This window comes from Pelodiscus sinensis, chromosome 8 (assembly GCF_052426305.1).
Source record: "Pelodiscus sinensis isolate ZL-2025 chromosome 8, ASM5242630v1, whole genome shotgun sequence".
In the NCBI taxonomy this organism is placed as follows: domain Eukaryota; kingdom Metazoa; phylum Chordata; order Testudines; family Trionychidae; genus Pelodiscus; species Pelodiscus sinensis.
The window spans coordinates 50,931,522-50,944,133 of NC_143059.1; the positions used below are offsets into that span (position 1 = coordinate 50,931,522).

The 12,612-nt window shown below is 37.5% G+C and overlaps 1 protein-coding gene across 2 annotated transcripts in view; it reads right to left on the reverse strand.

The window, feature by feature from the left end:
- Positions 1-8,709: 8,709 nt before the first annotated feature.
- Positions 8,710-12,612, reverse strand: part of DOCK1 (dedicator of cytokinesis 1) — a 567,625-nt gene continuing 563,722 nt past the window's right edge. Inside the window, exon 52 of one of the 2 annotated variants that reach the window (XM_075935276.2) lies at positions 8,710-11,058. In XM_075935276.2, the coding sequence (XP_075791391.2) occupies positions 10,963-11,058 (96 nt within the window). In that variant the 3' untranslated portion in view covers positions 8,710-10,962. The remainder of the gene's footprint in view (positions 11,059-12,612) is intronic. The other variant, XM_075935277.2, reaches the window with a different exon arrangement.

Sequence of the window (12,612 nt, forward strand, 5' to 3'; positions counted from 1 at the left end):
TTGTATAACAAAACAAACTTTCTCTTTAGGAATCATTGCTGATTAGAGATTGAGAGAGGAAGATCCGGTTAAAGAAAGAGTCCAGGATCACCTCAAGGGGTACAAGATAGGGATGAAACATTATATAAAGAATCTGAAGTAGAAAAACCTCTGCTTTGTTAATAAACATTTCATTTGTTTGACTCAAAATGGAACCAGTCAGTTTTATGTGAGTGTATGCCTTTCTCTCAGACCAGCAAACTTAAGGTTACCAAAGCTAGTAGGCTTTTTTTGTGTCCACAAAGTGAAGGACTGCATCAACAACCCTATAGTCCTTTTCATAGAATCATAGAGCCGGAAGAGACCTCACAAGTCCAGCCCCCTGCCCAAAGCAGGACCAATCCCAACTAAATCAACCCAGCCAGAGCTTTGTCAAGCCGAGACTGAAAAACCTCTAGGGATGGAGATTCCACCACCTCCCTAGGTAACCCATTCCAGTGCTTCACCACTCTCCTACTGAAATAGTTTTTCCTAATATCCAACCTAGACCTCCTCTACTGTAACTTGAGACCATTGCTCCTTGTTCTGCATCTGTCACTAATGAGAACAGCCTCTCTCCATCCTCAAACATTTAGATCACAAATGTTACGAAGCTGATGAGGGCATTTGTTCTGCAGTGATTAACCCTCAACATATTTTTTTCTTCTAATCATGTGCTGGACACGGATAATAGCATAGCAGACATCTTGTCTCACTTTAATTCAATATAAGGATCCAGAGCGTGGGTCACCTAAACGGCCCAGTGTGGAAGGTGGTTGTTGTAGTTAAGGATAGCACAGCTGCTGGTGCCCTTTGATGATCCTGAAAGGGATAATGGACAAGGAACGCTTCACCAATTACTGCTGCTAGGCAGGATGCCATTGGGAGATGTCTGGGAACCCAACCGGATTAGGAGGGAGGCAGCCAAGCAAACCACTGGCGTTTCCTTGTGGCAGATGTCCAGTGTAGGTACACCATAGGGAAGGCATCCAGTGATCAGATAATGGCTTGGGAAAGGACTTAAAAGATTCTGGATAAAGGAACAAAATGAAGGAGGTGGGGTGGGTTGGCTCCCTTCCCTTCCAATCATTGGAGTCCCTCAAAGGAGGTTGGGGACTCCTATGATTGGGAGGGCAGGGAGCCAACCCACCCCACCTTCCCCATTCACATAGCCCACCTTTAGCCTCTTATGAGGATGGTGGATGGTAAGGTTCAAACCATGGGTCAGCTGGAAGGACCTGGATGTAAATGAAGAAGGGCTGGTGAAAGTCCTGAGTAATGATTCAAATAAACATGGATTTGCCTGTACTATACTTATTAACTGCTGGGTAGTTCCACACATTTACATTAGAAAGTTGAGGCCCGATTAAAATCCCTATCAAGTTTCTTCTGTCCTTCGTTCAGTATACCCAGACAATGCCCCTGGAAACCAAGTTGGTAACCATCTTGTTCACTACCATGGCAAATGAGATGAGAGAGATACTAGAAATTAATCTCCTGACAATAGTGGAACAAAGGAATTTGAACTCTTCCCTGAAAAAGAAATGAGGAGGAAAGAGATACATATCCATGTCCTGCAGTGTCTGCTTATTTAGGGCCAATTCAGCAGCCCTGAAGCAGACAAAACTCTTGCTGACTTTAAGCACTGCAGGACTAAACATTTTAACTGACATTTAAAAATAACTATGATTTAGAATGAAAATATATTCATATTTTAAAAGGCGTTCAAATTCTCATCTATTGGCCTTTGGAAAAGATCAACAAAAGCTGAAACAATCCTAAAATTCACTTTGGGAGCAAGAGTATACATAATATAGAATCAGAAAATAAGAACATTTTGTAACTTAACCATCTTATATATAAAAAGAAGTAATCTTGTTTGGCATCAGTCTTTGCCACTCTGCATTCATTATTGACTTTTAAGATAGACACAATTTGTACTAATTTTTTATGTCCTATTGTAATTTGCTCTAGGGTTTTCTTACTTGATAGATAAACAATAACATTTTATTTAAAATAAAGCCAGAATGAAGATAGCAGACACTATGTTGCAGATCTTGACATCAATGGCAATTATGTCTAAGACTTGAGTAAAGACTGCACGATTTGTCCTATGTTTTCTATAACTACTGAGCAGAATGGTGATTTATTTTAAAAAAATGGAAAGTAAACAATATTGTAAAACCATTTTTGACATGCCACAGCAGGAACAAAATAAGCTTTTATAGCAAGTGTTCTACTTCCTAATGTTACCGAAGTTTAGAATAGTAATCACATTCCCTACAGCAAAAGTGTTACATCTGTACTAGGAAAAATAATAATGCAGTGTAGATATTATGCGTGTAAGTACTATGGGCATAAACTCGGTAGTGGCCTTGCAATTTTATTATGCTGAAGAGGTTGTTACATAGTTTAATGGATACATATGCACCCAGTAAATCTTAAGGATAGGAAGCTGCACTCAACCTTTAGTTATACCTATGAATATTGACTTTGATGGCTTTGCACAGTTGTACTATAACTGAGGAAAGCCCATTGTGTTCTCTCTCTTCTTGCCCTTTAAAGATGAGTTACAAAGCTTGTGAGATGGAGACTACATTTGCCACCAAATAAAGCAAAGCTTCTAAATGTAAATTTTTTAAGAGAAATGGCCTATTTTAGGACAGGGGTTCTACTCTTCCCTGCTTTGCTCCCTCTTTTTTTAAGTTTGTTTAAAAAAACCCTCAGTATTCTGCACAGAAATCAAGCCAGGAAGGACAGAGATATAACCAGTTTTTCAAAGATAGCCAGTTTTCACCACCGTTCATTCCAGAATCCCCAGGCTACGTCTACACTGGCCCCTTTTTCGGAAGGGGCATGCTAATTTTGAAAGTGGGAATAGGGAAATCCGCGGGGGGAAAAGCCGGAAAAAAAGCGTCTAGACAGGCCCGATCCTCCAGAATAAAGCCCTATTCTGGAGGATCTCTTATTCCTACTTCAAAGTAGGAAAAAAAGCCGGAAAAAAAGCGGCGGCCATGTTTATTTAAATCCGTGGGGGATATTTAAATCCCCCGCAGATTTCCCTATTCCCACTTTCAAAATTAGCATGCCCCTTCCGAAAAAGGGGTCAGTGTAGACATAGCCCCACAGAATAGGTACTGCAAAAATGAAGTCTCCCCCCCCCCCATAGTGTTACTTTTTGACACAAGATTAAAAAATTGATTGGCTTTTTTGTCTAGTTAAAATTTTTGCTAATATACTTGACCTTTTGGGCTCGATAGGTCTCCTTGAGTGAGGAAGGATTTCAGTTCTAGGAATACCCAAATGAAAGCACTCAACAATCCTCCACAAATGTTCTCATCTCTGCAAGCATGATGAAGTTATTCATGAAAAGCACAAATTTGACATTTGGATCTCCTATTTACATTTTTTCTAGCTATTTTCCCTTAAAGATGGATTCATCAACAAGATACTGAAAGACACCACACTTGGATAGTACCACTTAGTAAAAATTTAAGAAAAGGCCATGAAGAACTATTCTAAGACCTTGTGAAAAACAAAAGATTCAACTAGGTCATAGATACACTTCAAAACAGACTGCTTTTCAATGCCAGTCTGTAGAGTATAGCTACTGAGGGTTTTTTCAAAATTATTTATAATTGTATTTCTTTATGTTATTATTGATATTTTGTTGATTTTTCCACATGTAGTTTTTGAGCACATGCATCAAAAAATAAGTATATATATAACTGAGGCCATGTCTCCACTTGCTGTGCTGGATATTGATCTTCTGACATTCGCTTTAGTGGGTCTAGTTAACACCTGTTAAATTGAACACCGAGGGTGGCGCCAGTAGGCACCAGTACTCCTTGCAGTCGTGAAGAGTAAGGGAAGCTGACAGGAGCATTCGCTCCCGTAGGTCTGCCACTGAGAAGTCAGCATCAAACTCAGCTTAATGTAAGCAGACTCCAGCTACGTATTTTATGTAGCCAGAGTTAAGCCGACCTTCTGAGTCCACTGTAGACCTGCCCTGAGAAACATGGCCTAGAAGTACCAGTGTATGAGGCAAGTGCAATAAGGCCAGACAAAGGGATCTGGGGCAAAGCTGTCAGGAATGGTACTTGGTCCTGCCTTGAGAGAGGGGACTGGACTCAATGACCTCTCAAGGTCTCTTTCAGTTCTATGAGATAGGTATATCTCCATATAAAAGCCGAAGATGGTTGTTATTCACAATTGCCAAAAACAATAGCAGGATCTTCCTTTGTTTGAGAACATAAAACCCCATTCATGGAATGTCACGGAAAAGCTGAGGCATTGGGAGCTTCACTGTAGTTGAGATACATCAACTCTCCCAAAAAAGCATGCTTATTTTGATAACAAGAAAGAAGAAACTGGGAATATTCAATAATGGGAGGATTAGAATGAATCCAACGTTTTCTGAAACTACACAAAAGACAACTGCCACTGTGTGGACCCTGGAATACAGAAATGATTGTGGACTGGAAGATTATGTATTTTGTACTAATTTTGAATGTTGCTTGAATATTTGTTTATTTCATTTGCAGTGTTTGCATTTTTGTTCACAGATGTTTTATGGAAGTCAGTATAGAATGAGAAAGCACTGTCAGGGGTTTATGAGCAGCGTATGTTGATGCATTGAGAAATCTGCCTGAAGCCCCACAGTGGGGAAGGATACAGCCTACAGGAAAGTCCATTAAAAAAAGCTTAGAATGAGAATAGTAAAAAAGTTATATGGCAAGAAAACAAAGCTTTATCACTGATTGTGTAACACCATTACATCAAAGGCAGAATATCACTGTCCAGTTCCCCCCAAAAGCATAACAAGTATATTTACCCTGAAATCAAGCCCTTCTCCAGACAACCTGCTTAGACTCCAACAGTTATGTAGGATAGCATACATGAATAAAAAAGTAGAAGTAGCTTGGCAAAACAGAGTTTTATGTAGTCCATGGCCAGGCCAGGTCCCACCGGGTGATCTTTTAATGACTAGAGCCTGAGGAACCCATGAGTTCATGCAAGTCCTTCAAAACCCTCTCTGACTAAATCAGAGGCAATTTCTTTAATTCAGCTTTTTTCATTGATTCTGGAGTTCAATATTATAGTATATGTATGCTATAATATGAAGAAAGTTACATTTTAGAAATTGGAAAAGAAATAATCTCTACAGAAAGCATTTCACTTTCTGATGGACATATCTCATTTACAGTAATTACTGAAGTCTGCAGTATATTCATGAGGAGTGTTTGGAAAACCAGGAAAGAATTAAAATCACAGTCAATGGTATTACTGCAAAATAGCTACTGTATTACTGCAGCTAGTTCCCTTTTACTAAGAGGTTATTTATTCCCCAGCCTCCATTCTTCAGCATCACCAGAAAAAATGGCAATTGTAAGCCTGAAATTAAGTTTAAATCCATGAAAAATACAAAACTGGAATGAAAGGAAATTGAAATGTCAGAGCAACTGGACCTCGCAGCTATAATGTACTATATTCATGCTGAAAGCCTGAAGATAAAGAAAAAAAACACACCTTAAAATAGGCTTTTCAACACACATACACATTCACATCTAGCAAGCTCTATGCGTATGTTCTCTATGGAGTACAATTTGTAGCACCTATCAGCAGAATATGGTCTGGATGTAAATTGAAAAAAATGCTTTAATTTTTTAAATTCTCTAAATACAGGACACTATCTTGTCCTAGCACAAAGTGGCCAGCAGCTCAGGGGCAAGAGAACCTTCCAAAGTCACAGTTTTGTCCTATGGCAATTAAATGTTAAAGTAAATTCTCCACTCTCCCTGTGAACTGAGAGTGGGATGGAGCCTCCTGTGAAGCCATCCCCTTCCTTCAGAGCTACCCGAGGAAGGTCCCACGCCCAAACTGATCCACAGAATGTGTGGTTGTTGTATTTATAACATGTACATGTGGCAGTTATACTTTTCATGGAATTTAAAAGTATAGAACAGATACATTATCAGAAGTGTATATCAAATGGCACAATAAAAATGGGTAAACTACATGAAAATAAAATTAATGTACAGGCAGTCCCCGGGTTACATGGATCCGACTTACATCGGATCCCTACTTACAAATGGGGTGAGGCAACCCCGCACTAGCTGCTTCCCCCCAGCAGACCAAGGAGACGCGAAGCTAGTGCCCCCGCTCCCCAGCAGACCAGGGAGACGCGGAGCGGCTTTTCTCAGCAGACACCTCAGCTTGAGAATAAAGGACTGAGGGAAATGAGGTGTGGGAGAATAAAAGTGAGCTCTGGAGAAATGTTTGGCTAGAGTTTTCCCTACAATATGTACCAGTTCCGACTTACATACAAATTCAACTTAAGAACAAACCTATAGTCCCTATCTTGTATGTAACCTGGGGACTGCCTGTAATATTTTGTAAATTGAGGGAATGGAGAATTTTACAAGAGAATAAAAAATAGCTCAAAATACAAAATTAAGGCAGAAGGATTTTCATCATGAACAAAGGGCAGGTGCAGTTTTTGTAACAGAGGAGGAAAGCCAAGGAGAATTTGTGATAGAGCAAATGCCTCTTCCTCCATATCTATAAAACCAATTAATTTTGGTAAGAGATTAACATTCCATGATCTCTCCCTGGAATTTTTTTTATTTTGTCTTGCTCAATAGCATCCAAAACTCTTGAGTTTAAGCACCATATCACTTGAAACATAATGGGATGACTCCCAGATTACCATAGGGCTATTAAAATGGTCTAAGCAGATTTAAATATTGAATTGTAATCTTTATAAAACCCTTATTTATAGTTATTTCATCTCATTGCATCAAATGCTTATATTAAAACTGACTTATGTCATTAAATTTGGTTAAAAGTAGCTCATCACGTAATAGCTTCCTTCAAAGTTGCACCAATTTTCTTGGGTAGTACAGTCCCACACTTAGCCATAAAATTCTTGGGAAACATAACTTGTATGAAGCAAAACATGGTGGACTCTTCCTTATCCTGATACTGAAATAAGTGAAGATGGAAAAACACCAATGAAAACCTATATTTTGGTTTCAATCCTATTGAAGGTAATCAGCATTTAACCATTACCTTTAATGGGAACATGATCAGGACCTTTACATTTCTCACCACTATTAAGAGGGCTGTCAGCTGGCCCAGTAGTTTTAGGATCATCTTGGTTTTATCATCGTGAGCTGACACCTTGCAATGAGAGTTTGAATGCAGCTCACAGATCCTGAAATCAATTCTGAAGCCTACAAAATGTCTTTCAGTTCTTGATACTAGAAAATGGCAATTTTTTTGTTAAAAATATAGTATTCTCGCATTTCATTTGGATGTTCTAATGCAACATCGCTAGAGTGTGAAGCAAGAGTTTATACTGCTGGGAAAATGGCAATCCTACCAGCATGATCAATGGGTAATGGGGTTGTTGTTGGATGAGTTCCTGAACTTGATGAAATGTAATTTATCAGCAATAATGTGGTGAGAAGAGGAATTCTTGATTGCTGAGTTTTGCATAAGTTACTAGAAACTTTTGGGTAATAAACACAGTGACTAATCGGGTTTCAAAAGCCTGATTTTCAAACTCCACCTATGTGTCTGCAAAGCTGTGGATACATATATAAATATATGTGCAAGTGTTAGAATTTGCACTAGTCATACTGCAAGAACCATGTATGACTGCAAATTTTACTTGTCCTAAATAGTCTTGCAGGACCAAATCCTAACATTTACACAAATATTAGAATTTGCAGATTGCAAGTACAAGTATTTGTTGCTGCAAAAAGTATACACAAGCACTTGTATGAAATTTCACGTGTGAACAAGTAGAGGCTGTGTAATAGGGATGTAATAGTGTAGACAAGTAACCAATAAGCAAAAGCTTTTTGGTTAATGCTCTCAACTACACACATCCCTCCTTTCCCCCCTCACAAAAGTTAATTTTTTAAAAGGCTGGCCAGCAGCATGACTCAGTCCTGGTTGGTGCTGGATCCCCGGAGCTACCCCCACTGTGGCTCTGCAGGGAAAGTAATTTAGGAGCAAGGTGGGCAGGCAACCCAGCTCAGTCCTGGCTCACACTGGGTCTTGGGAGCTACCACCAAATCCTGGCACCTAAATTAGTTTGCATGCAGAGCTGCAGCAGATGTAGCTCCCGGGACTTGGTGTGAGCGGACTGAGCTAGACTGCCTGCCTGCCTGGGTCCTAAATTACTTTCAGTGCAGAACCACAGAGGGGGGTAGTTGCTGGACATGGCATAAGCTGGGACTGAGTGATGTCCCTTATTGACTGATCACGTGCTCCACAAAATGTTTATGGACTACACTATTAGTGAATTACACACGTCTTAACATCCCTACTGTGTAAAGATCCAGATGAAAATTTGGCTCTCTGAGGCCAGCTCTTAACTGAAATTAAGTGGAATTAAAATGACCATAAAAATTACCATATGCAGTAACATTTAGGAGACTTCAGCACAGTTACTTAAAACCAGAGCAGGGACAAAACAAACAAACAAAAAAATCTGCAATTTAAATTTTACATTACCTAAACCAAACCAAACCAAACCAAACCAAACCTTTTCTGATTGACTATAGCAGGGGTGCCCAAACTTTTTTCAAAGAGGGCCAGATTTGATGAAGTGAACATGCGTGAGGGCCGACCATTTTGCCTGACATTCTTTGAACCATCAAAATTAAATGCAAATTAACTATTTTATGCAAAGTTTATTGCAAACGGCATACTTTTCATTTCGTCACATGGATGACAAATCTAAACAGGTGTTAAATCACTCTGCCTTTCATATCTGAAGGCCAGATGAAAAAAAATCCAGGAAGCTGAAATATATGTCAGGAACATTGTAAAGTACATTACATATTATTGGTAATAAAGGTTGTCTGTCAACTTTTAAGTTCAAAAAATATGAACAGGAACATAACGCCAAGTATACATGTTGTGTCCAAATATATTTATAACTGATTTAGACCAACTGACATTAACTGAGATTTTACAATGTATTCATCTCAATACATATGGATTCGTTGGGGGCCATAAAAGATAGATATTGCCAAATTACCTGTGGGGCCGTATTAAACCGGAACACGGGCCGCAATTGGCCCCCGGGCCGGACTTTGGACATGCCTGGACTATAGCCTGGAATCATTTCTGCTTCAATGCCTTGACTCAAACAACATATTAATTAAAAAAGTGAACTGGAATGTAAGGACAACTTGTAACTTGCATTATAGAAGTTTGGTTTAGTTGTACGGAGAAATTCTTTCTGTTGTAACAATAATGCTTGGTTATGATCCAAAACTACATGGTGCTTAAAGGCAAAATAATTTGCATATTTATCTGACCAGTTAAGCTGTTAGAGTGACAAGGACTATCTGCACAGTTAATGAATTTGTTGCTTTACTGCTCCATAAGTCATGCCTCTGCCTTTTATTTTTATCTGGTAGACACCAAGTAAGCATTAAAGTGCCATGTAAAACTAAGCTATTTTATGTGCTGTTTATACAACAATTGTATTAAAATTGAAATAGGCTGTCAACTGCAGTGTGAATGGCATATAAAAGATGCACCCTCAGTGTTGAAATTCATATTTATTTCAACACTATATAGAAACATCATGAACAAGTTATGTAACTATAAGATAATAAGAATAGGGATGTTGGATATATCAGAGGCAGTTACAAATTATTCTTGTTATAAATCTACTTTTCAGAAAATTAAAAGTACAGGCATTTATTAAAACAGCTCACAAAATTAATAACACTTCCATTGAAAGGATGATAAATATATAAAGTAATGCATTTAATTTTCTTAGTCAAATCTTTTTTTAAAATAATCCTTTATTTTTTGAGTCAGTGATGTAAAAATAATATAGTGTGAAGGCAATCAAAACATTGAGGAATAAAAAAAAGTTAGCTTCCTTTTGTCTTTCCTTATCATTGTCCAATATTTTCAGATGCCAATTTCTGAAAAAAAAGTTAGCTATTTATACATGTTCTGCAGTTAAAATTAAAAACATATAAGAATCATTTGCAGATACATTAAATTGTTATTACATGAAAAACAGGCAGCAAAAATTAAAAACATTCTAAGAACCATCATATATACAAACTTCTGTACAGAATGATGACACAGGGACAAAAAGATAACATTCAATTTGTCCTAATCCTCCTAAAATATTACACATTAAAAAAAGTTCTTCCTGGTCTTTTGTTCAACTGTTTAGTTTTAGAATCACATCGGGTCCCGTATTTGTTTACTTGGTTTCTTGTCCTATAAATTAGCGCCTGTTCAATTGCTAAAAAGTTATCTTATTTAAAATTGTATTAGACAGAAGGAGAATGGCCAGCCACTAATTAAAGTTTTTAAAAAAGCCTCATGAAAATATTATTTATAACACAGAGCAAAGTTTAAAAACTACAGGAATAATCAGGTTTCGGAATGTATGATATGCTGAACATGTTTATTTTTGAAGCTGTCATAATGCTACTTCTTAGTATTGTTATTAGGCCCAACCCCATGCCTACTGAAATCAATGTGAGTATTTGCACTGACTTCCACTGGTGTTGTGATCAGGCCCTTAGTGCCCAACTGTCATTTTACACACCAGTATAAATTTCTATTTTCTGTTAAGTAGTTTGAAATGACAAAGCAACATTTTCTGGACTAGGGAATAGTATATTGTCAGCTGACAAATATCCCCTTGCTTTGAAAATAGGTCACAGGCTCCTCCCAAGCAATAGATTACCATTATTTTGTGACAGCTTTAATTCCAGTGGTATGATTTGCTTAGAAAATTGATTTACTGTTACAAATGAGTTGTTTTCAGAATTATAATCATTGCACTAAATGTTAGACATAGCAGGCCTGAATGAGGTAACCATTATATACCTTAAAATACTTAGGAAAATGAAATATTACAGCTTTATCTTTGGAGAAATGCTTTCTTGTTCACTGGACAATCCCAGAGTCAACAGATGTTTGCTTTCGAGTCGTCTTTGGAGGAGGCGGTGGTGGAGTTTTGCTGGGTAATGGAGGAGGCAGGTGCTAGAAAAAAATGAATTTTGAATAGAACATGTTACTGATGAACTGATTTTGATAAACTGGTTGTTCATGTGACAAACGGAGGAATCAATCTTTATGTGAAGTCTTGAAAACTTCTAAAACTTTGCCATTATGAATATAGTTTTTCTTCTGGCTTTTCACTTACAACCTTTTTTTTTTTTTTTTTACTGCTGACAATAACAAGTCTCTCTATAGTTATTGATTAACTATCTCAACATTTCAGAAAAAGTCTACTGAAAGAATTTGTAAAATTTTATATCCCTATATTTTAATTCATATTAACTATCAGCGTGTACCAATTGCTCTTGCCAGTAAACACATGGTTTAAAAAGCACATCGAATTACAGATATATTTTTGTCTTTTCTTTTTTCTTTTCATATTTTACATATTTAGAAAAAGCACCATGCTTGCCATCAGATATTTGATAATCTTTATTATTCAAAATAATATTCGGAGTTGATGAAAAACTTTACAAAAATGTTGCTTGCTCTAAGATTGCTTATGAATTTTCAGGTACCATCTTTAGGATTGATAGGTCCTTTGTCCCAGGATCAGGCCCAGTATTCATTTATTCTATTATTGTGAACCCTGATGTGCACAGATGCAACACGCACATTATAGGAACTCTTATAATTTGCAAATATAGTTTATTAATACATTTAGCAGTCATAAACACCATCATAAATAGGGAATGTACATCTAAATTTTCATGCCATATACTCACACCATTCCTTCTAGAACGATTCGAGGTGTAAGCCATCATCTTCCTCATCTCCTGCACCTTCCCCATCATTGCCAGTGGCTATCATTCTGGCACCTCCCAAGGACTACATCTCCTTCTCCTACCACCCGTAGGCTGGAATGCCACTTTTATACTGTTATGCTGACATTGTTATGTTTGATGAATATTCAATAGGGGATGTTTCCTCTTCTCCTTATTTGTATTTTCTCACCTTACTAACAGTGAAGTGTTTTTTTCTAATAGGTCAGTATATCATTGATCGTAACATATTATCTAATGTGTCAATTCGTTACCATAGGCCTTTTGTGGTTGTCTATCATATTTATTATTTTTCTACTACCCGGTTATTTGGTCTGGTCCCAACTGATTATTTTGGGTTTTTCTAAGTAGTGATGTATCTGTTGAGGGTTGAGGGTATTCTTGGAAGCCCATACACCAAGGAATGTCACCCTGTCTTATCATCATCTATCTAAGTGAAAGGTCCTGAACATATGTGAGCGAACTGTGCTATCTGAGTGAAAAGTTTCAGAAAAAATACTAACTTTGTCTTAGCTCAACATACATGACATGGCCTGTAAGTCTCTTGTGTTACAGCCAAACTGCCAATATAAAACTAACATAAGGTATTATAATGAACATATAATCAAAACCATAAGGAATAATAAATTTATATAGCTATAGGCAAGCAAGCAGGTTAGCCCTATAGGGTACACAAATATTCCCCTAAATTATAAGAAATCATACAAGGTAACAGAACTGTTGATTTGCTTCACAAGCTAATTGAAGGGCAAAT